General features: G+C 50.8%; 1 protein-coding gene across 8 annotated transcripts in view; it reads right to left on the reverse strand.

The window, feature by feature from the left end:
* TMEM108 (transmembrane protein 108) overlaps window positions 1-24,975 on the reverse strand; it is a 295,171-nt gene that overhangs the window by 15,017 nt on the left and 255,179 nt on the right. For all 8 annotated transcript variants that reach the window (XM_053930238.1, XM_045200103.2, XM_045200105.2 and 5 more), the window contains one exon: window positions 444-1,871. In XM_053930238.1, the coding sequence (XP_053786213.1) occupies window positions 444-1,871 (1,428 nt within the window). The remainder of the gene's footprint in view (window positions 1-443; window positions 1,872-24,975) is intronic.

Consider the following 24,975-nt stretch of genomic DNA (forward strand, 5'->3'; position numbering starts at 1 on the left):
GCATTAGCAGGCGACCTTGAGGGCAGGGTGATGTCATGACTAGTGCGCTGTGCTGGAAGACAGGTGCTGTGGGCTCTCATCCCAGCCTGCCCTCACCCACTCTGGGGTCTTGAGTGAGCCACGTTGCCTCTCCAGCTTGGTATTTCTTCCTGCGAAAGGCAGGGGTGAACTGGACTGCCTGTGTGGGCCACCCCGGCTCTAGGAGCTGTGCTGTCATGGCCAGTGGGCATCCGAGCTGTGGCCTGGCCAGGCCGAGGACCAGGGCTGGGATAAGCCCTGGTGTTTGTTCTGCCACCTTGTGCCCTGGGATTCTGAAAAGTTTTGCAGCCCACTCGGTGGGGGCTTTCCAACTCTGGGGCAATGGGATTCTGGGGATGGACAAATTGACGTGGTGGAGGGAGAGCAAGGAGGGGAGGGAGGTGTGGGAGAGGGCGGGCACTTACAGCAGGAGGAGATGGGCACACTGATGGCCAGGATCACCCAGGCGATGTCCATCTTGCTCAGGCAGATGGTGGCTCTGTGCTGGGGTTTGTTCCCTTCAGCCACATGGGAGATGTTCCCTGCTGTTCCAGGCTTCCAGGTGCCTGCAGGGACCAGGCGGTTGAGGAAGTTCCCTGTGGCCGTGGACACCACTGTGGAGAGAGGACTGGGTACCCTGTTGGTCACGGTGGGGGTGGCCACAGCCTCCTCCTCGGTTTGGGAAACAGTGCTTTCTGAGGCCCCGGGGGGGTGGGCCGGGGCCTGCGGGGCTGAGGATGTTGTGGAGGATGCTCCCTGAGGAATGCCCTCGGACGGGGCTGAGACACTGGCATCAAAGGCAGCCTGGGTGGGCCCCGTGGCGGCTGTGAAGGCCCCAGAGCTGGCAGACAGAGGTCTGTTGGTTCCAGGGGTGACAGCCAGCCAGGAGTCATTGTGGCCGGTGCTGCTGGGTGGGTCAGCACGGGGGCGCTGAGAAGGCACTGGGGCAGGTTGTGGACTGGCAGGGGCACCTGAGGCTGCTGTGGCACCTGGCGCCCCCCCTTGGCTGGTGAAGGTGGGGCCACCCCCCTGGTCTGCTCTGCTAAGGCCAGGCTTGTCTTCTGTGCGCACCGAGGGGGCAATGCTTGGTGCCCACGAGGTCCTGCCAGGAGCCCTGGTTGTGGCTGCTGCCTGGGTCTGTGTCGAGGAGGAGAAATCCCAGAGTGGGCTCCGCGGGGTGAGGCTGGGGGGCTCGGGCTCCACCGAGCCTGTGAAGTTGCCTTTGTAGAAGTGAAAGATTTTCCCCAGGGACTGCTTCTGCCCCAGATGTGTGGAGCTCTGGTTTCTTCCCCGCTGGCCTTCCTTTCTTCCAGAGTGACCACTGAGTGCAGGCAGGACAGAGCGTGAAGAACTACCAGCCCCCTTTCGGGAAGAGCCTGGGGGCCTGGGGGGCCTGCGGGTGCTGGCCCGGGGGGGTGTGGTGGCCGGGTAGCTGGTGGCTCCAGTCGGCTTTGTCAGCAGGATGGTGGGCCCAGCCTCCCCCAGGGGGTGGCCCTCTGAGTGGGAGGATGTGGTTGCCATGGCAGCAGGAAGGGGCCCTGTGGTTGGGGGGCCTTCTGCATGACGGGTGGCTGCTGTCGCCAAAATGGTGGAGAAGGTGTTTGTAGGAGGGTGTCCGTCTGGAAAGGGTGTTGTTGTTGCCACGGGGGCTTCAGCCTGTGAGAAGGACCCATCAGGACGGGGGCTCGGTGTCATCACGGAGGTGGGGGCAGCTGTCTCGGATGAGAGCCTGGCAGAGCTGAACAGTGCTGTCACCGTGGTGCCTGAAGGCAGGACCTGAAGGGACTCCCTGGGAGATGGTTCCTGGGCAGCAAATACCGGTGCTTCGGTCAGGGCCAAGATCAGGAGGATGCCTGAGAGGGAGACAGGAAGAAGAGGTGAGCACCCGGGGAGCGGCTCGGCGCCTGGGCCTCCCTACCCCGAGAGCCTGTGAAGTGCAGGAACTCAGGGGAACATCGGGAGCACTCCTGAGGTCCGCGCTGCTGCCCTGCCCGCATCAGACGCAGAATCGTGGAGTTCGGCAGGTCTGTTAGGTAGGTGCCCACCAGCTCTGCTGGGAGGATAACCCAGCCCCTGGAAACTGGAGCCAGTAAAGCGGCCAGGCCCAGGCTTTCCCAAATGCCACCAGCCCTCTGCCTGAGGCAGCTTCTCCAAACAGGCTGGGGCTGAGAGTGGGAGGTAGGCTGTGGTCTCTGAGTGCGTGCTGGCTCTCCTCAGGCAGGGTGGGGTCAAGGCCAGCTTGATCGGAGGGAAGCTGGCAGCTCTGTGTGAGCCGCCCTGCATCAGATGAGGAAGACTTAGGTGGGCAGAGCTGGCCAGCCCCATGTCTTTTCTCAAAGGTACAAACAGACCTCTGTTCATTGATGCCTACCCACCAATTAAGGAGGGACTGCCCTCTCTTGGACCCTGCAGGACCCAAAAATGACAGGGCAGTCTCTGTCCCTGAGCTCGCTCGCACAAATCCACAAACAATCCTACAACTAGGCAGAGATGCCCCAGTGCCATTGGAGACTGACACACACAGGAGACAGGGGTCCAGAGGAGGGCGACCAGACCAGGCGCCTGTGAGGCACGGAGCAGAGCCCGGAGGAGGTGTCCCAGTGAGGCCAGTGCTGTCATCTGTGCTCACTGCTGTCCCTATGGCGCTGAACGCTGGGGAACCACTGCCGACGCCCAGGTCTTTTGCATAGAAGAAGCCCTTTCGAGCACTAAAAGAAAGTCATGGATTTTGCCCAAAGGTCAGTAGTATGCTTTTAGCTCATTGATAAAATGCAGAAGGAAAAAACCAAACTTAAAAACAATTCTACATATGTGTGGACTTTATTAATCACAACAGCCGGTGCCTGTCTTTCAAATACCTCACGTACATGGGAGACACGGGATCTGTTCGGACTATAGACTGGAAGACTGGCCACCCCTGTGCAGCACAGGGCCTGGAGAGAGCCGGTGCGCCCTGCCCTGCCGAGGAGCGGCCCCCAGCACCTGGCTCTGACCGGGAACTCCTGCTTGCTCGCAGGAGCCTGGCCGTGGTCACTCGCACGCCCTTCCTTCAGCCCTGCTGCCGCCCCGGCTACGGCACAGCAGAGATCTGTCTCTGGTCACTCTCTCGGAGCCTCCCTCCCCCACCACGGTCCAGCAGGACTGATGGCCAGAGCTGGGGCCCTGGGGGTGACTCCTGGGAGTCTGGGGCAGTCAGCAAAACTGCTCACAGGGGAAGGCAGGGGCCCTGGTGAGCTTCCAGGAAGCAGAGAGGGGGCGACCATCTCCTGGCATGCCTTTGAAGCAAGGCCCACGATCACTACTGGGGCCGCCTCTAGCTCAGGGGTGGGGTGGGGTTCTGGACGGGTGCCCCCCTCACCCTGCACTTGTAAATTAGGGGGTGGGAGGGAGGCTGAGGAACAGTAGATCCAACAGAGACTAGCACCCACGATCTCTAGGACTGACAATTTGCCCTAAACAACCTATTTTTTCTAAACTTTCGTTTGTGATCCAGCCCCTAGATCAACAGTGTGCTCTGCTTATTCAAATGAACCCTAAAAACTGTTTCACGCTTGACTTAATCCTTCCAGACACGGGAACGGGTAGAAAATTGAGGCTCAGGGAGATTAAGTAACATATTCAGAGCCCCACAGTATGGGAAGTATATGAAACCAGGCTGTATCCAAAACGCATGCTTTTCCTGGCTGAACATCTCCGATGCCACAGAAGGAGGAAGAAGAGGGCGCGGAGCTGCACCCACAGAAGAAAGGCACCGCTAGGCTCTGCCCAGCTCGAGGTCATTCAGCCTCTCCCTTGCAGCTTAAACCACAGGGACACTCTAAGAAATGGTACTGAGACCTCGGACATTCTGTTATAAGCCTCTGTTTGGTGCCTGGGTGCCTGAGTGCCTTGGTTCAATATTACTGTGAACCCGACTGGGCACCCCAGATGCATATGTGGGAGCCCTGACCCCAAGCACCTCAGAGTGTGACTGTGTTGGGAGCCAGACCCTTTGAAGAGGCGATTAAGACAAAATGAAGCCGTGACGGTGGGTCCTGGTCCAACCTGACTGGATCCTACAACAACGTTAGGGCCCACAGACACACCAGGGGCCCTCAAATTCCCATGCAGGACACAGTGAGCGGGCAGCCTCGGCAAGCCGAGGAGAGAGGCCTTATTAGAAACCAATACGGTCAGCATCTTGACCTTGGACTTTTAGCTTACAGAACTGTGAGAAAGCAAATTTCTATTGTTGGAGCCCCCCATCTGGGGAACTTTGTATGGCAGCCTGGATGATGACTTAGAGACCTGCACCCCCCACCCCAAAGAGAGGTGGAGACAGGGGCTTGTGTGTGGCAGTTTATTTTGGGAAGTGATCTGAGGGGACAGCAATGGGGGTCTGGGCTGTGATGAGTGAAACACGGAAAATCAATCCAAGGGTGAGTTATGAGCTGATTAGATTGGGTAATGCAAATTCGCTGGGGACGTCTGAGGGGACAAGCGATGTACCCCAAGTCATCCACGTAAGACGAGCACTTACCCGGCAGCTTCCATCCCCGCTGGCCCATGGCTGCTCCATGGGCGTCCCTGCCACGGCACTTCCTCTCATGGAGCTGAGTCAGAGAGCGGCCCTCTGGTGACACCTGCCCCCAGCTGGTGGCTGCCACAGTAGCTGGCGTTAAAGGTAAGGGCCAGAGAATTCCTGGGTGGAGCACCAGATGTGTTCGGTACAACCAGGGGCTGGAGGCCAAGGGTACCTTGGTCTTGTGGCAGCGGAAAGGGCAGTGACAAACTTTCAGAGAGCCCCCAAGTGACCCCAGTGACAGGCCCAGGTAGGACAGGGGCAACCCCGGCCTCCAGAACTTTTGAGCACTCCGGAGGCAGAGGGTGCTTTATAATAAGCAGGGGAAGAAATGGCCCTGACTCTCCCACCAGCAGCATCCCCGGGCTAGAACCCTCCCAGCGAGGAGGTGCACGACTGAGCCCCTCTGGCTGTGAGACATACGGTGTGAGCAAGTCTGCTTGCCTTTGCACACCCTGAAGGTATTTTTCTCTCCGGGAGGACTGTTAAAGACCTCTCAGCCATTTCTCCTTTAGATTTCAGAGTAACCCTTTGGTACAATGGACCGGTCCTGCCATCCTGGCTGCAGAGGGTTTTCACCTGGAGGAAGACATTTAGCTGCCACTGTGCAAGGGCCCTAGGGGTAGCTCAACGCAACCCCTCACCTCACAGAGGGGGCCAGGGGAGGCGTGAAGTCACTTGTCCAAGAACACACGGCTGGCTGGAGATGGTCTGGATCACAGCTGTTATTTCAGAGCAACTTTCATTTGCATCATGCAAGTTGCTACCAAGGGGTGGTGCTGCCCAAACACCTTCAGCCTCCACTGTCACCTTCAGTGTGGAAATCAGACCAGGGTTTACCTCTCGTCCTCTGCACCAAAGGTCAACCTCGGAGTGCACGGGCAGCACACTGCCACAGTAGCCGTGCCAGGCCTTCAACCCCTCAACAGATGCGAGTTTTCACCCCAGGCCCTTTGTGCTGCCCTGCTCACTCTGTGCCCCACAATCCGGGGCTAGGTCCTTTTTTGCATGTCATTTGCATTGATTTGCATAATGGCCTCTGGAGGTTCTACCTCCAAATATATAAGAGAGACTAAAACTAAAATCTAGCTTGACGTGCTTTAAATGTGGAACCGACTTTTAAATCATGTTGGAATAAGGACAAGTGGTGGGGGGCGGGGGTGGAAACCCGTAGGCTGAGGGGAGTCCAGATGTCTGTGAAGGCCTCCTCCTACCTAGAATTCCAATGCATACAGGATCCCAGGACCCAGGGGGAGAAAAGGCCCTTCTCCTTCTGTTTCTTTGGTCGGTTGCCCACAGTCCATATTGGGCATGATATTTGCATCTGGCAAAGGCAAGGAGGGAGCTGGTGACGAGAGAAATGGCTAATGTGTACTGAGTGCTTCCTACATACCTGGCACAATCCTGGTAACAAGGGGACGAGGCAGGTGCCGCCATTAGCTCCCTGTTGCAATGGAGAAGCAGCACAGAGAGGCACCTACAGGGCCCGGCAGGCCCTCACACCGCTGGGGCGCTGGGGGACCGTGAGCTGCGACCAGAACCTGGCAGCGTGGCTCGCTCCAGAGTCTCTGCTCTCAGCCCCCACCCTGCAGGCTGCTCTGTACAACCAAATGCGATGACCCACAATCCTTTGGGAACTGATGTTCTATTATTGGTCTTTTCACTCTTCTTCCCTCTTACCTGTTTTCTTCTATCTCTGTTTCAGGGTTCTATATGACACATTTGGTATTCTTTTAACAATCCAGCCAATTAACGTCATTTTACAAGTAGCTTGGAGGAACTTGTAGTAGTACAGTAAAAGGGCTGGAAATCTCTGCTTGAATTCTCTCCTCTTCCCCAATCCTGGTGTGTCACACACACCAATGCTTAATTAAATCAATGGTATAATTTTTCTTTTGAAACTGCTTACACACATACAAGACATATTTGTTACATGGGTACAATTTCCCTTCCAAAAATAAACAGAGTTCTGGCTCATTTTCCTTGTAATTTGAAATATGTCCTCCTTCTACGTAGAGCATCCCTCCCCAAGGCTTCTACTGTCAGTTATTTTTTCCATCCCCTCCAAACCCTACAAACATAAGCAAAGGGTCTGAGGTGCCTTCCAAGCCACCCCCATCCCTAAGCACGACGGCAGCTTGGCCACCCTGGACGCATGGCATTTGCAGGTCCTCTGACTATCCTCTCACCGAGCGCTGGAGTCCGCCTCCCCTGCTGCTGAACCTAGGGTGGGCCTCTGTGACCTCCTCAATGAAGAGAATGAGGCAGAAGTGACACCACATGACTTCAGAAGCCAGAGTAGAAAGGGTCACACAGCTTCTGCAGGTTTCTCTTGGGGGCCTTCAGCCCCACGCAGAAGTCCAGCTCCCCCGAGGCCACCATGAGACAGAGGTGGACAGAGTGTGGAGAGGCGGCCTGGAGACTGAGAGGGAGGCCTGAGGAGTCCCCGCCGTCCCGGCCACAGCCAGGCGTCAGACGTCAGAGTGAAGACGCCTGGGAGATGACCCTGGCCCAGCCACTGCTGGGTTGCAATCCCACAGGAGACCCCAGGTGAGAGCCGCCTAGCTGCGCCTGGTCAACCCTAGCATTTGTGAACAAAATAATTGTTACTTCTTTAAGTCCTATTTTGGGGTGGTTGGCTTGGCAGTGATAGATAACCAGAACACTTAGAAATTTAGTTTCTGCCTCCGATGTTTCGACAGCAAAAGGAAAGGCTATCCGTGGCATTCCATGTCTGACCCTCAGGGGGCCTGTCTCCGCCACAGGCAGCAACAGGAACATCTTGCCAGGAAATGGGCTGTTCTAACTTCAAGATGATTGTCCTTTAACTGGAAGGGACTTTTAATTGGACTCTCTGGAATCTCTGGAATCTAACTCTTTCACTGGATGGATGAGAAGGCTGCAGCCCAACAGAGTGAAACAACTTGCCCTGGGCCTGCCAGCTACACGGGGTTAGGGCTGGGAGAGACCCCGGCCAGCTCACTGGCCCTCCCATCCCATCAATGCCCAGACCCGCGGGCTGTCTTTCTGCCCTGTGCCCCCAGTACTCTAGGGCCTCTGAACCTCAACGTTCCCTTTCGTTTTAAAGGTCAAACATCAATCCACTCCTCGGAGCTCAGTGTCTCTCACTCAGAAATAAATACCCCTCGTTGACTGCAGGGCGAGCCGGGCAACTACTCTTAAGAGGTACTCATGCCTGTGACCTTGGCTTCCTTATGGAACCGAGGAGTTCTGGGTGCAGATCTTTGCTGCGGCCCTCTTTCCAGGCAGCCACAGTCCAAGTGTTCCCTTCCATCACGTCCTGCTGGCCATGAGGATAAAGGACAGGTTCTGCTTGGCGCTCAGAGCTGCCTGAGGCCATCACCTGGTGCGTTCCAGAAATGTCTGGAGATCGTTGACGAGGCCCAAGACTGTATTTCCCAGAGTACATCTCTAATGCACTGCCAGTGGATATCCACGTGAGATGGGCCTGTGGGCCCCAACACACCCACGGCCCCCAGCCAGCGGAGTTTACCTTGCCCGTGTTAGCACACACACAATGCACAGGTCCTCTCCTGCAAGCAGGAAACAGGCAAAATGATGAATCTGCGGCCCAAGACTTCCCACCATACCCATGCTAACACATGGCTCAGTCGCTGGCCCAAGGTCAACGCGGCCACCACGCAGCAGCACCAGGATTTAAAACCCAGGCTTCTCCCACCCTGGCTGCTTGAGACCCTAGGGACGGAGAGATTTCTAATCCAAAGGAATGTCCTGCGTGAGCAGAGGAATGCTTTATGAAAACAGGGAATAACATAGCAATCACAACAGCCGTGATGATCACAATTAAAAAACAAAACTCCTGATGAGAGCTGGGGCTCATGTTCCCTCCCCTTGAATCTGGGTGGGTTTGTGACTGAGGAGATGCTCTGTGACTTCTGAGGCAGGTCATAAAAGTGATACAGCTTCTCCCTAGTTCTTGTTCTTGGGTGCTTGCTCTCGGAAGCCAGCGCCGGGCTGTGAGGAGGCCTGAGTAACCTGTGCAGGGCCCACGTGGCCCTCAGTCCCAGCTGAGCTTCCAGAGGACAGCCAGCGCCAACTTGCCAGCGAAGGCCTGAGCCATCCTGAAAGCGGAGCTTCCAGCCGCAGGCAAGCTGCCCCAGCTGAGTCTCGGTGGGGCAGAGACGAGTGATCCCTGCCCAAACTACAGACCTGTGAACGATTATTATTGTTTTAGGCCACTAAGTTTTGGGGCGGTTTGTTAGGCAGCGACAGTGATTGGACACCATCTATGTAGAAGTGAAGTTAAAGCTCTTTGAGTGACCTTTCTGGATTTCCTCATCAGAGATTTTCTATGCTGGAGCCCAACAGGCTGATTTTCATTTGCATCCCCTTACTGTCCTCTCTTCCTGCCCAGACTCAAGGAAAGGGAAACAGCTCAATTCTGGGCTCTTTCTATAACATCGTGACTTCTCTAGTCTGTAACTACAGGTTCCCCCAAAGGAAGAAAGGAACGGATGCACACTAGGAGAGCCACGAAGCTCCCTGGCTCATGTGCACTTTGTGGGCTGGGAGGGGGCTGGAAGCTCGGGGAAGGGCCCGCATGTTGGAGATGTGACTTTACTGTGTGTGTACACAGTATGTGTGTACATAGTGTGTATGTGTCTACACTGTGTGTACCTAGTATGTGTGTATACACAGTATGTATGTGTGTACACAGTATGTGTGTGCACAGTGTGTATACACAGTATGTATGTGTGTATACAGTGTGTGTGTACATAGTATGTGTGTACACAGTATGTGTGTGTGTACACAGTGTGTGTGTACGGTGTGTGTGTGTACGGTGTATGTGTGTACACAGTATGTGTGTGCACTGAATGGAGCCCACAGATGACCATTTCCTTCAAGGAGCTGCCAACTTGCAAGGAGGAAAATCAACTATGACGGGGCACAAACCCACACCACCTGAGACGTTCTCTCAAAGACTTTCCGGAAACAAATAAAAATGAGAGTCAGAAGGAGATGGATGAAAAGGTCAACTCAGCTTCTAATGAAACAGCAGAATCCTTAACATTCAGGGAACAGCTTGCTGACATCACGGGAAAGAGCACCAATGCACCAGTCCAGACAGCGCTCTGCTCTCCCAAACCAGAAGGAAAAGACGCATAAAAAAGCGCCACGCTTTACCGAGTGAAGCCCAGGCAGTAGGGGCTGTTTATCACTGTTAACATCAACATTGATAAAGTCGGGGCTGAGCGTCCGCGATATGAAAACAGCACTTTACCTCGCAGTTTTCATCCCTCAAACCTGCAGCCTCAGTCTAATCATAAGAAAAGCACTTTAAAAACCAAGTAAGGGATGTTCTAGAAAATGACCTCAGCAGTACTCCTCGGAGTTGCCAAGGTCATCAAAAGCAAGGCAAGTCTGAGAAACTCTCACAGCCCGATGGCACCTAAGGAGGCGTGACAACTCAGTGTGCCGTGGTGTCCTGGAGGGGCACCTGGAACCGAGAAAGGACCTTAGGGAAAAATGAAGGCGCTCTGAGTAACGAATGGACTTCAGTTACCAATAGTGTGTTATTTCGGTTCCTTAACTGTGCTGAACGTACCACAGAAATGTAGGATGTCAGTAACAGAAGACATTGGCTGCAACTTTTCTGTAAGCTTAAAATTATTCCAAAGTTTAAAAAGTTAAAAAAAATTGTTCCACAGAGGTGAGTCAGCAGGGCAGTGTGAGCACCATCCCGAGGGGTGGGGCCTGGGAGGGGACGTGGCTGAGGGAGGTTGGCGGCAATTCCCCAGCACCCTATGTGAGGTCATGCATCGGCAGACCCATTTTGGACCCTCCAGCGGGAAAAACATCCCACGGCTGTTGCTGCGTCCATCCACATTCCACCTGGGCCTCACCGTTTTCCGTATTCGCAGGGCCCAAGTGTGCAGCTTGGAGGTGAAATGTGCTCAGCTCGGGGCGACCCACAACCTGGGCACGTGGCTTTTTAACCCGTGCAAATTCCAGCTGAGGGGTCAGGGTAAATGCCACCCAAGTGATATAAGCAGTCCCAACCTTCCTGAACAAGGAAGCAGGCTGCTTGAAAACCAAAGGCCATTCGTCATTTCCGCAGGGCTGGGCGGCCGGCCCCTCACACAGGATGCTGGAGAAGGTGCTGGGCATGGACCCACTGTCCCCATTGCGGGTCTCTGCCCACGCCGCTTTCCTGCTAAGTGGGGATGTGCCCGTCTCTAAAGCCCCAACCTGGGCTGTCGCTTGTCTTGACAAGGTCAGGGTCCCTCACGTCTTCTGGACAGGAACTGGGCTCCCTGCCCAGTGCTGCCAGGGCACTCTGTCCCCAGTACTGTGACCCATCTCCCCACAGAGCCCTTCAGCTGAGGGCACGGCTGGAAGGCATGGGCCAGGGATCAGTGGAGTTTAGGGGCAATCCCCACCAAGCTGTGGGGCCGCGGGCAAATTAGTTCCGCTTTGTTTCCCTCAGCTGTACAATAAGGATGACAATGACTAACTTCAGGGTGCTTTTGGGGGTGGGAACAGGAGACTGAGAGGCACAGAGGCCCCACCCGTGCCAGGTGTTCAACGGGTGGGAAGTGTGGTTTCAGTTTCTGCCACACTTAGGTGACTCCCTGGGGCTTGGGGTCCTTGGGCATTTGGAACCCTAGCACTTACTTCACTGTCTGACTTGTACTAGGAGCATTGTGTTTTCTGAAAAACGGGAGCAAAACAGATGCTTAAATAATTCCACACATTTATTTGTGACTGAATGCTCACCCCCAGATGATAGATGTTGGTTTCTTTGAGAACAGAAAGCAGAAAGTAATGCGAGTCCTGTGATGTGGCAGCGTGGGTGTGCGTGTGCATGCACCCGTGTACGTGTCTCATTTTTACTTCGCGTGGTTCGGTGATCGACCACCGGTTCAAACAAACCTACAACCCACATGAGGGGGTGAGGCAGGAGAAGGCCGAGAGGGAGCCCACTTCCTGCAGGGCCGCCCAGGACCCTCTCCTGCACCGCACCCTGACTGCAGGCTCCTTCCTGTTACATAGGCAAACTGGCCTGCACTTCCCTCCAGAGTCCTAAAGGGCCGGGTCAGAGTGTTTGCCAGGACTGGGGTTTTAGAGACGGGTCCCAGCACCCGCTTCTTGGTTCAGGGTGTGTGCTCTTGGAAGGTTCTGACAAGAGCCACAGGGAAGCATGACAAACAGGCCTTGCTGTTGGGAGGCGGCCCCACCAAGGGCCCTGGCATGCCCTGGAGAAGCCCGTGGTGTCTCCTATAAACCATAAAAAATGACTCCCCCAGAGCCTGCAGACCCACATTGGGTTCTGATCTAGGGGGCTCCCTAGTGAGCATCACGGGATCTCTGGGATCTGAGGAAGCCCTTGGAGAGTCCTGGGACCTGCCCAAAGAGGTGGAGGTACCTGACCTGCACACACCAGCATTCTCCAAATTTCTCCAAATTCTCAAGAGCCAGGAGAAAAAAAGGCATAAGGTCCTGGCCTGATCATGCCTGGGAGTCACTTGCCTAAACAGAGCATTGGGGCTTTCACCTGACATCCTCTGGGGCTCGCTGCCAGTCTAAAACGGCATTTCTTAGCAGCCCCCCCCACCCCCCCCACACACACAAAGAGCTTGCTGAGGAGAGAGCAGGTGGCTCCCGGGGCAGTGGCAATGTCTGCGAGGTGGGGTGGGCAGGGCAGAGGCTGTCTGCTCCCTCTGGCACACCGCTCACCAGCTCTGGAGCCCCGCAGCTTCTCCCTGCGCCCTGCAAGGCTGCTTGGTATTCTGGCCCGGCCTGGCCCAGCGGGCAGGCTGCAGGCGTCTGGCGCTGCTCTGTCTGTCGGCTGCCCAAGGGTCACCGTCTGTGCCAGTCTGCCTGGAACAAAACGGCTCAGGCAGCACCGCTGTGCATCCTTGTGAAATTGCCGCATTTCCCCTTGCAAGGCAGGATGCCCACACTCCAAGGTGTAATTTAAGTGCTGGGCATGAGCTGGATTTCACAGTTGAATTCTGAAGGGCAGCCTTCTAAGCTGCGTGTGCGTGGGGATTAAGGATTTCCTTTCCCCTCTTCCCTACCTCTCCCCAGCACTGATACCGATACCATCGCTAATTCTGAATTTCCACTTAATAGGCACCTGCTACGTGCCAGGCACTCAACTAAGGAATTTTACATATCATCTTACTCAGTCTTCATAAAACCCTATGAGGTAGAAAAGGACAACTCTTAATCCATGTCCTGTATGGTTATAAGGGTACCCATCCTCCACCTCTTTATTACTCTCTTTTGGGATATAAATCTATGGATTTAAGTACCTGAATAATTCAATGTAAATTTGGAGGCAGCTTTCTGGAGGAAACACTAATAAAATTCTGTCCATGTCAAGCCAAGGAGACAACCATCAACACAAAGAATAAGACAAAAGCAACAGAAGGTAGTCTGTAATTCAGGACGCTGTTGAATGGAGCAAATTTTATGTGCAGCCACTTGACAGGGAGCTCATGAAAGCTGGACAAACCCAGGAGTGCTTCCTGGAAGAGGAGAAACTGGAGTTCTCTTACTACCATCCCACCATTTGCTCATTTCTTTGTTTACACATTCAACAAACATTCATTGAGGGCTAAGCAGAGTGAGGCCCTGTGTTCCCCAGGTAACTGCCCTCGCAGTCTCAGCCACGGGGATGGCTGCTGTGACCTCATTCCCCACTACAGGCAATAAAAGGCACAGTGGCAGACAAAATCCGGCAAATTTTGAGGAGGTGAGTTTATCCATGGGTGGGAGGCACTAATGTTCATAGTAAGGACACATGTTTATTAAGCACTGGTTATGTTTAGAAGTATTTTATTCCTGCAAATTGATGACTCATAAAAACTTTCGTGAGGTGAGTCTTGTTCTCTAAAATGGAGGTTCAGAGGGGTTAAAAGATTTATTCAAGGTCACATATTCAAGGGGGAACCAAAATGCAGATGTAAATGTTATATATTTTTGTTTTTGTTTACTCTCCCTTCCGCCTCTCCTTTTCTATTTCCAGCTGCGGACACTGCCAGCTGCAAAAGCCCGTTAGTGGTGATGCCCGATTACTTCTGCTCCCAGTACGTGCGCTGCCTGGTCAAAGGGCCCCTAGCTTCGGCAGGCCTGAGAGAAGACTAGCCGATGACCACATGGAGTCAGGCTCCTGAGGGCTGTTCCACTCTGGCGGGCCTCAGTCCAGGAGCACAGTTCAAACTCTGCCTCCGATTTGAACCCAAGCCAACACTCGGGATCAGGACTGAAGCATCCCCCCAAAAAGCTCTAATCCCCAGGCTCGACTGGGCGGTGGCGCGGAGACCACTACCACAGCCCACCCTGGGAATGTCTTTTGCAGACACTCTCCCTAGCAGCAGAAACACAGCTGGGGGCAGGGAGGAGAGGAGGTAGTCCCTTGTCACTGTGATTTTCTCCAAGGCTCTGCCCTTACTCTAGCCACAGCTCCCAATGACTCAGGCACCCAAGGCTCCTAGGTAAGTGTGCTCCCCCACTCCAACTGTGGTCCAACTTTCTTTTAGACTCTAGAACACAAAGTGTTTGAATCCTACAGATCTAGGAATTGGACTCGTTGTGATAAAGGGTGTTTAGGTTCTATTCTTCACCTCTCTTCTCTTTCCTGGAGCGTGTGGAGAGAAAACAGACACTAGGTGTAAATTCACTCACCAGTTGTATGACCTCGCATCAATTTACTAGATAGGCTGACTGTTGGGATTCTGCAGGGGCTTCCATTCAATGTTGTGTTCTCTCGTTGGCTCTTCAGATTCTGCCCTGAGTTGGTGCACTGGTCAGTGAAGCCCACCGCCCAGACGCAGCTGCTTCTCTTCAGGAACTGATCTCAGCTGACAGAGCTGTGTGGCTCAAGGTTACAACCCCATCCTGGGAAACCTGCATCTAACAACTGGTTCATGTGGGGTAAACAGGCTGGTCCCCTTGCCCCAGTTTAGAAGGGCTGCAAAGGGCAGTCAGGCTCCAGAGCTCATCACTGGGTCGGCTGAGGCCTTTGGTGGGACTGCACGGCAGCCCACCTTCTCCCCACGGCCCGCCCTCTTCCCTTACTCTAAGTACCAGGAGCACTGAGTAAATGTGTCTGTTTAACCGTCACTGCCAACACCACCGAAGGTTCTTTCCACAGTGTGCTGTTGACATGCATTGAGAGGTGGAGTCTGTGTTCCCTCTCCTTGTGTCCGGGCAGGCCTGTGGCTACGGCAGAGGTTCCACTCTGAGTTCCAAGTTCAAGGTGACCTGGACTAAGTCTGGCAGCCCTGCAGCTGCCATGCTGGACAGATCACACATAGATGGAGATGCCCGAGGGGCCCCAGCTCTCCAGGCCCCCAGCTGTGAGTAAACGAACCTTCAGGTGACATGGACTGAAGCAGAGACAAGCTGTCCTCACAGTCCTGTCCGGCATGCCAGTTTGGGAACAAAATAAATGATGTCATTGTGTTAAGCTGCTAAGTTTTGGCTTGGCTTGCTACCCAACAACAGTAAATGGAACTCTACATTATCTTATGAAACTCACACTAACCTAGGGGTTATTATCGTAGCTCCCTCACAGAGGAGGAAACACAGGAAGAAGTTAAGTAATTCACGTGAGGTCTCACAGCTGGTGTGCGGCAAGCCGAGCTGCAGGCTTGTATCTGTCATCTGTGTGTGCGGGCTCTGAGTCACATCCTTAATAGCCCCGTGGCCAGGAAGACTCCCTGTCAGATGCTCACAGGGGTGGCCAACCTGTGGCCTGCAGGCCGCATGTGGCCCAGGATGGCTATGATGCGGCCCAACACAAAATCGTAAATTTCCTCAAAACACTGAGAATTTTTTTGTGATTACATGTCACAATGTATTTAATGTGTGGCCCAAGACAACTCTTCTTCTGCCAGTGTGGCCCAGAGACGCCAAAAGGTTGGACACCCCTGTGTCTACAGTCTCCAGCAGGTCTGTTCTCCTGTCCAGACATGCTGGCTAGGTTACACATGGACATCTGTAAGCAGAGATGACCACTGAGTCCTTTACTGTGTCACAGTACAGAGGACTTATCTTCAAAGGTCCGCTGAAAAGGCTGATTCCCATGCCAAGTATAAAAAGACACTTGGCCTTGAAGTGGGAATGTGAACAAAGAACATGGGCTGCCTTGAAGTTAGATTAGGGCTTTGATGTCTTAGTTCACTCTGGTGGACTTTCAGAGGTTGGCTTGTTTTATTTTATTTTACTTTGGAGTCCAGTTGATTCTTAAGCTGGAGGCAGTCCCTTCGGGATAATCTGTCAGACTGCAGCAAAGTCAGATATGTTGCTTATATTTTCACCAGTTATTACACCCAAAATGATGTTGGGGCTCTCCTTGGAATTGTCACGGTCCCAGAAACAGAGGGAACACCATCAGGGACAGCATAAGACATGGTTCGATCCGGTGCGTGGCACGTGGGACAAGGGTCACCAGCCTCATTTCAGCCGGGGGGAGCAGCTTCTCCTGCAGAGCTGGTTTCTAGACCAGAACCCCGAGCTGGCTTGGATTAACAAAGAGCAGATGCAGGCTGGGCCTGCTCACTTCTCTCTCTCTCTGGGGCTCCCACACTACAGGGCAGAGATTGACCCTTTTACACTAATACTAGAGGACTGATGTGACCATCTTCTAACTACTGAATGCCCCTTCCTCTTTCATTGCTTCCTTCTGAGTGGTTCAGGGAGACATTTCTTTCTTTCTAAAATTAACTTTATATGCAATATAAAGTTAATTTTAATGGTTTATATACAATAAAATCCACACATTTTAAGTGTACAGCTTGATGAGTTTTGACAAATATGCACAATTGTGTAGCCACCACTGTAATCAAGATAAGGAACATTTCCATCTCCCTGGGAGGCTCCCTCCTGTCCCTCTGCTGTCAAATCTCCTGACACCCACTTTAGGCAAAAAATGATCTGATTTCCAGCACTAGTGCTTTGTTTTATTTGTTGTAGATTTTCACATAAGTGGATTTAAATACAGTCTTTGGTGTCTGGCTTTCATTCAGCATAACATCTGTGAAATTTATCCAAACATCTGTTAAATTTATCCATTTGCTGCATCTATCAGTGGTTTGTTCCTTTTTTATTCCTGAGTAGTATTCCAGTATAAGGATTTACTCCAACGGGTACAGTCATTCATCTGATGATAGCATTTGGGTTATTTCTTGTTTAGGACTATTATGAAAAAAGCTGCTATAAACATTTGTTTACAAGTCTTTGTGTGGACATATGTTTTCATTTCTCTTGGCTAAATACCTAGGAGTAGAGCTTCTGAGACATATGGTAAGTGCATCTTTAAGTTTATTAAAAATTGCCAAACTGTTTTCCAAGGTGGCTTTCCATTTTATATTTGTTTTAAAATTTAAGTATGTTCATTGACTGATTGATTAATTGATTGTTTAGGTAATAAAGTATATTGGCACAATCCAGAAGTCAAAATGCAGAAAATAAATACAACACATACAGACTTTCAGCCAAGTTGGAGGCATAGGTAGATAGGCTTGCTTCTTCCCACAACCAAAGGAAGGACAACAACCAATTTATAAACAAAAAACAACCTGAACTGCCAGAAAATCAAACTGTGTGGAAGTCTGACAACCAAAGAGTAAAGAAGAAACATTCTTCCAGACCGGTAGGAGGGGCAGAGACATGGCAAGGCGGTGGACCAGGTGTGCAAGGCGGTGGCTGGCAGACCAGGCAGTCCCACATTCACAGGTGGATAAACTGGGAGGAATGACTGGGGAGAGAGACAGACTGTGCCACCCAGGGTTCCAGTGCAGGGAAAGAAAGCCTCAAAACCTCTGACTGAAAAAACCTGTGGGGCTGCAGTGGCAGGAGAAACTCCCAGCCTCACAGGAGGGTTCATTGGAGAGACTCGCAGGGTCCTAGAATGTACAGAAACCCACCCACCTGGGAATCAGCCCAGAAGGGCCCAATTTGCTTGTGGGTAGCAGGGGAAGTGACTGAAAGCAGGGTGAGAGCCGAGCAAGAGGCATTGTTCCCTCTCAGACCCCTTCCCCACATACAGCGCCACAATGCAGTGACATGGGTTGTCACTGCATTGTGGTGCTGGTGGATACTTAAGGCTCTGCCCCTTACTACGTAATGAGACAAAGAAATACGGCCCAAATGAAAGAATAGATCAAAACTCCAGAAAAGAAACTAAGGAATGAGGAGATAGCCGCCTATCAGATACAGAGTTCAAAACACTAGTAATCAGGATGCTCAGAGAAATGACTGAGTACAGACACAAAATAGAGGAAGAAGCGAAGGCTATACAAAGTGAAATAAAGAAAAATATACAGAGAACCAACAGTGGAGGGAAGGAAACTAGGACTCAAATCAACGATTTGGAACAAAAAGGAAGAAATAAACATCTAACCAGACAGAATGAAGAAACAAGAATTCAAAAAATTGAGGAGAGGCTGAGGAACCTCTGGGACAACTTTAAACATTCCAACATTGTAATCATAGGGGTGCCATAAGGAGAAGAGGAAGAGCAAGAAACTGAAAACTTATTTGAAAAAATAATGAAGAAATTCCCTAATTTGGCGAAGGAAATAGACATACAAGTCCAGGAAGCATAGAGAGTCCCAAACAAGTTGGACCCAAAGAGGACCACGCCAAGACACATCATAATTAAAATGCCCAAGATTAAAGATAAGGAGAGAATCTTAAAAGCAGTAAGAGGAAAGGAGAGAGTTACCTACAAAGGAGTTCCCATAAGACTATAAGCTGATTTCTCAAAAGAAACCTTGCAGGCAAGAAGGGGCTGGAAAGAAGTATTCGAAGTCATGAAAGGCAAGGACCTACATCCAAGATTGCTCTATCCAGCAAGCTATCATTTAGAATGGAAGGGAAGATAAAGTGCCTCCCAGATAAGGTCACATTAAAGGAGTTCATCATCACCAAGCCCTTAATATATGAAATGCTAAAGGGACTTATCTAAGAAAAAGAAGATCAAAAACTATGAACAATAAAATGACAACAAACTCACAACTATCAACAACCGAAGGCAAAAAATAAGAACAAAAGCAAAGCAAACAATTAGAACAGGAACAGAATCACAGAAATGGAGATCACCTGGAGGGTTATCAGGAGGGAGGGGAAGGGGAGAAAGAGGGGGGAAAGGTACAGGGAATAAGAAGAATAATTGGTAGGTACAGTATAGACAGGGGGAGGTTAAGAACAGTATAGGAAATGGAGAAGCCAAAGAACTTATATGTATGACCCATGGACATGATCTAAGGAGGGGAGCGCTGGCGGGAGGGGGGTGCAGGGTGGAGGGGGATAAAGGGGAGAAATAGCATAATCAATAAAATATACTTAAAAATTTACACATACCCCCCCCAAAAAAAAGAAAAAAAATGCACTGAAAATCTCTCTCCAGCTTCAACTCACATGAAGGTGAGTGGTGTTACCAGTTCCTTATGGGCCTTTCAAGAGATAATTGAAATTTTCACAAGCAAACACTTAACTACATTTCACCTCCCATTTTCTATATAGATGCACGTGTACTTGGCACGCCTTGTTTTACTTACTTAATAATATATCTTGGATATTGTTAAAGAGCTATTTCCTAAAGTGTGTTCTTGAACTCTATACCCGCCAGGTGCTCTGTGAGAAAAGGGTTCCCAAATAAACTTGGAAACGCGCCGCAAGCCCTGGCTGCCTCTCAGAAATTCGCAATGCATGTTAGCTTATTAAAAGCTCTAGGACATTCTGTAATTAAAAAGCAGGGCTTCCTAAGTTATTTGAACTGAGAATCCTTTCCGTTGCAGTAACTCCTATTCAACATTCTGCAGCATTAGATTTCTGCAGAACACTCTTGGGGAAGAAGCACTTAGCTAGACCAGGAGTCAACACACTTTTCTGTGACGGGCCAGAGAGTGAGCACTTCAAGCTTCGTGTCACAATCACTCAGTTCTGCCATTATTGTGTGTGAGCAGATGTAGACAAGATGCCAAAGAGTGGGTGTGGCTGCTTTTTAATAAAACTTGATTTACAAAGAGGTGGCAGACTGTGGTTTGCCACTTCCTGATCAAGAACGTGGTAGGATTTGAGACAGGGAATGTTCCGATTACGTTTTTCAAGTGTGCTTTTTCCCAAGGTCTCCTGTTTGTGCTACTTTCTCCTTACACGCCCCATCCCCTTCATCCCAATTAATCATCCCACCTAGAAGACATGGGAAGGGAGGAGAGGAGTGGGACAAAGCAAAGGAAGAAGAGAGGGTGGGGGAGAAGGGGAAGGTGAGAGGGAATCGTGGGGAGGGTGTCCTGGAGGAAAACGAGCGCGGCTGAAGGCTGACCGCACAGTCGTCCAATCTGGCTTGTCTCCCCACTACCCTGCTTCTCTTCTCCCTCCCCTCTACTCCTCTCTATGCCCAGAGGGACCACACGCAGCACCGGGAAAGGGCATCCGTGCTTCACCTGCTCACGGTCCATTTGATTACATAAATGTCCAGTGACTAAATGGATGCTTTTGGATTCTGGGCTTCAGCATCTCCATCTGAAAGACCATAGAATCCCTAGGGCTGCTTTATAGCTCCCTCATTCTAGGATACCCGAAATCTTTGTTGTTCATGGTGAAACCACCTGAGGGTACGTCAGCTTGTGATTCTGAGAGAGAATTTTATGTTTGCTCATGCTAAAAATGAGGCAATAGATGTAACAGTTATCTAAGGATGTTCTAGCTCTTTTAAGTACCATATTTCATTAAATATAAGAACCAACATACTACTGTTTTATGCACTAATAAGAGAAAATGCTGCCCATTAAATATGACAATGCTCTCTTACGTTTTCAATTTTTATTCTGCAATTGTTGAAAGAGCTCCTTTAGACTCATCTAGACACTTCTGCCACATGTCTTCACTGGCATCCCACAGTGTGCAACTGCTAATCCTTTTGCAAGCATCTCAGCAACAAAGCATAGCCCACGTTCAACTGCTTTGTGAGTGTCTGCTTTCCTTTAGTCCCACTTAGAACTTGGTTGTTGTTTGGAATATGGAATGGAGACCGTTCTTACAATGATGAGCACTTGTTCCACAAACATCAAGTTTCTATCCTGCTGCTCAGCCTCCGTGCCCTCTGCATCCACAACTTTTTGTTTCAATAATGAGTCACAGTGAATGATTGTGAAGACACTTTAAGCAGCAGTTAAATATGCATAGTACCAGTGATGCATTTGCCGCAAACGAGAGAGTATGAGACGAACAACTACAGTCGATGTTTGCCTGTGTTTGGACTGTAGTAACTACGTCACGAATGCCGTCTGGCTGACAGAGACCAGGAGATGCACCCTGACCTCAGAGATGTTAAAATGAACAGAGGTCTTTCCAATAGCATAAACCCAAATGAAGAGGTGTGCTTAAACCAAGTCCTACTTTCAAACTTTAGGAGGTAAAGAAAAACCCAACTGCCTTGAAGAGCAGGATATCGTTGCATTTTTCTTCTTTGCAACCATTTCCTAATGCTGTGTAGTGATATTTAGACGCTTTCAGCTGAGTATCTGTGCACTGGATGGGAATGAGTCTAACAAGGGAATTCTTGCGGGTCCTAACTTGGTATGACCCACAGAACTGTATCCTCACACCTGCCCTTTCTGCCGTGAGCTCAACAAGGATCTTATGGTTTACAAAATAAATTATGCATGAGAATGTAATGTGCTGGTCATGTTAAAGTAAGAAAATCAGAATTGAGCTATAGTTAGTTTTTTTAACATGTGCTTTAGCACATATGCCAAAGGAATGTGTAAAGGAAAAAGCAAAATTAGAAACTTATATCTGTGTAAAAATGGTTATATGACATTTAAAGTAGGATTGGACAAACTACTGCTACAGTTAAGGAGGCTGCTTGGCTCCCTGAACAGGTCTCTGAGTTGGGCTTGCCAGGTTCTGCTTGGCAGGGCGCGGGTGGCAGGGATCTAGTGAGGCGCGGGTGCATGTGGCTGTGGCAGGAAAAGCACTGTGCCATACTGTGGCCACCTCTCCTGGTCACGGAGCTTTTGGCTCTCCTGTCTGTCTACCCCAAGCCCCTGTTCTTTCCATCCTCCACTGCTTCACAAATGTGCTGCTAGAATCCAGTATCAAACCCTTAACATTTCTGTTCCGTACAACTCATTGTAGTAAACAGGCTTCCTGGCAAGGGTCCCCTGGAGACAGGGCCGAGTGCAGTGATGTTCTGGATGCCAGCTCATCCTTCTGTGCGCCTCTAAGCATGGCAGGCGTCTGTGAGATGCCTGAGCAGACTTCTTGGGTGGCTTCAATGAGCCTGAATCTCCAGATGCATCCCCCGCTCAGAGCTTCCCCGGCACACCCCTGACGTGGTGTATGCCATGCTCCCACCGCAGACACGGGGGGTGCACCTGTTGTAATTTGTTTCTGATGTCTGTGTTACATGCTTTCGAAAAGGCTTCAAGGTGGTTTACAGCAGGATGGGCACCGACAGGAGCCTTGTAGCACAAAAACTGAGATCAATACTTTACAGAGGAATGAGAAGACGAAGATGAGCTGAAACAGAGGGTGGGGACCAACCAACAGGGAGAAGCAAGAGCCACCAGTGAAATCCCACACCGCTCACCCTGCCTCCTGTGGTCTCGTTGCTGACCAACCTTAAAGGACACAAGCAAATCCGTGCTTCTCCAGAATGCCGAGAAACAAAATCTGGGAGAACTCGTGTGCCTGCCTGCTGCTTGTGAAGGCAAGTTTGGGAAATGGGCTGTGTGATTAAATTGGATAGAAGGCAAGACACAGCCCTATTCTTTTCTGAAAGGGAGAGCCTGAAATAGAAACTAGAGAAGACAACGAGATTCCTGGCTGGCTCTTAAGCTGCCTCCCAATGTGTAAGAAGTGATTATTTCTTCTCAATGTACTACCTTCTTCCCAATTCAAATGTCACAGCTAGTACTCCTCTGTCACCCTAGAAGCATGAGGGCGACAGAGTTGGGACAGACCCCACACGCCCACTTCACATTAGAGTAAGCCCCGAATTGGCGGAGTCAGAGATGAGAAGACTGCACAGGCCAGAGACAGACCCAGCAATCCTCGGCATGGGTCTCCCCGGCTTCCAGTGCCCGAAGGAGGGGACCTTTCTGATATCCGAGGTCACGCCAGACTCTTGTTATGTCACTGCTCTGGTCGCTTGGATCTTACACCTTCATTTTGAAAGAAGACTAAAAATGTACAGACTTCCATTTAAGAAATGCTTACAAAGAACAGGCTTTCCTAACTCTTAAGCCCAAATAAGCATGAGATTGCTCTCTGTACCTTCAGCTTCACGAGGGTTGGGGTGGGTGGGTGAAGGCAGCATGATCGATACCCTTGTATCCCTTGAACAGTATCTTTGTCTCCAGCTTCCTTCAGTGTAAGGAGACATTTCAAGATCAAGACCACACACGGGGTGAGTGGCAGAGCTAAAACCTGGACCTCGGTTTCTAATTCTGTTCGGACTCTGACTCCCCACAGACGTGAGGATGCACGGTAGCACCTAAAAGCCAACTGAAGCTTCTAGCCTCTGTGTTTTTGTTTAGTTACCATTTATGTTAATATGGAAGTAAAGTAGTAAATGAAATGCTCTAAGTAGACACAGGATTATCCAATGATGCAATCTCAATGCTGAGGAAGGCGGTAACATTAGCTTTTAAGATGGCACCAACTTTGTATTTTAGGGTATTTTTGAAGGCATCTAATAAATAGTTCTCAACTTTGGATTCTTACTGGAACCAATGGGATTTTTTAAAAACTCCCCAGATGAATCTAATGTGAAGCCAAGAGTGAGAGTCACTGAGCTACTGACATAATAATAGCTGCACACTAAGTCTTCCACCTGGGGTCTCCGTATCTTATCTCACTGAATGAGCCTCAGAAGAACTGGAGGCGGTAGGAGGAGTGAGATCTTTGGAGTCAGATCCTAATTCACATCGAAGTGGCTCAGGAGAGCGCTTTCAGCAGTGTGACCTTGGGCAACCTGATCAGTTCCTTCATCTGTAAAATGAAGACTTGCGAAGATTTGCTGAGATGATCTATAAAAGTGCTTCTCACAGTGTCTGGTGAAGTCACTGTGGCTGCTGTTATCATAATTATTATTAACCCTGAAGGTGTCTTCTTCCTTCCTAGAGCACCACAGTCTCTGAGTACCGACTAGCCTTCCCCAAGGGCTCAGAACCCAGTAAGAAGGGAGAACACGGGGCACAGGGCATGTCTAGGAAAAGCCCGCCATGCTGGAAGTTCAGCTGGCCCTTCTAAACAGGCACACAAAGGTGGGGTGAGGACACCCAGGGATGTACAATTGCAAGGAGAGGTAGGGGCCAATGGAAGGATATTCCTTGAAGACCACGGTATCTTATAAACATGCTGAGTTTGAAATAAGCAGGGTCCCCTGGGTGACTGAAAATCAGCTCCGCCCCACCAGACACAAATATGAAGTCATCCTGAGGGTCTCACAGGAGCAAATAGCTGAGGCCATGAACAAGGCTGACTGACGTGGTCTGTTTTTCAGGGCTTAGCGAAAAGCAGCACTAGGAGGAAAAGCCAGTCCTTCAGATGTCCAGCCTGGCGGGCAAGGGAGGGAGGTCACACTTAAACCACAGTGATGCTGGTGGCCTTTGCTAGGGCTTTCCCCGCTTCTAATCCCCACCTCAGCAAAACTAGTGGTCCCAACAGCTGTTTGACAACTCTTTTAATGTGATTTGGAAAATATCACACGAAAAGAAAGTCCTTCTCAATCCCATTGTTGTATTTATCAACACTTCCCTCGATTTGTTTCCATAATGTTGTCTTTTGCATTTAGCTATGCGGGGGATGTCGTCGTCAGCCACTCAGATCCCCTCCTCAAGACTGAGGCTGTTCTCCCTCAGCTGGGCGTGCTGGCTGCTGATGGCTCACAGCTGAATCCCTCTCCCAGAATCTCCCTTAGCCAAAGGGAGCTGCCTCACCCAAGATGACGCCCCTCCAGGGTGAACCCCACATCCAACACCTAGATCGTATCAGGGTACAAAGGCCCTTGTCTCAGTTTGGGACAACTCTGAAGGCCCATCCCAGCCCCACTGCTCCCCCCGGAGTGGGCTGAGCCCTCCGGGTTAACTGCATGGCAGCCTGACCTCCTCTCTGTTGGGCCTGAACCCTCACTGCCCAGCACTGAACTCCTGCAGTGCACGCACACACTCCTTGGGCCTCTTCTCCCGGGAACCTGACAGAAAACCAGTTGAATTCATTTGCAGTTCACTTTCATAGAAGGTGTGGGGTGAAGCTTTAACTTATTTTTTCCAAATAATTAATTCTCTCAATACCATTTACGGAATTATCCTCTCCCCAGTTTTGGGGCTGCTACCTCTACTATCTTTTACATTCTTAAATATACTAGAGACTGTTTCCAGGCTATCTAG

Source organism: Desmodus rotundus, chromosome 8, assembly GCF_022682495.2.
Source record: "Desmodus rotundus isolate HL8 chromosome 8, HLdesRot8A.1, whole genome shotgun sequence".
Lineage (NCBI taxonomy): Eukaryota > Metazoa > Chordata > Mammalia > Chiroptera > Phyllostomidae > Desmodus > Desmodus rotundus.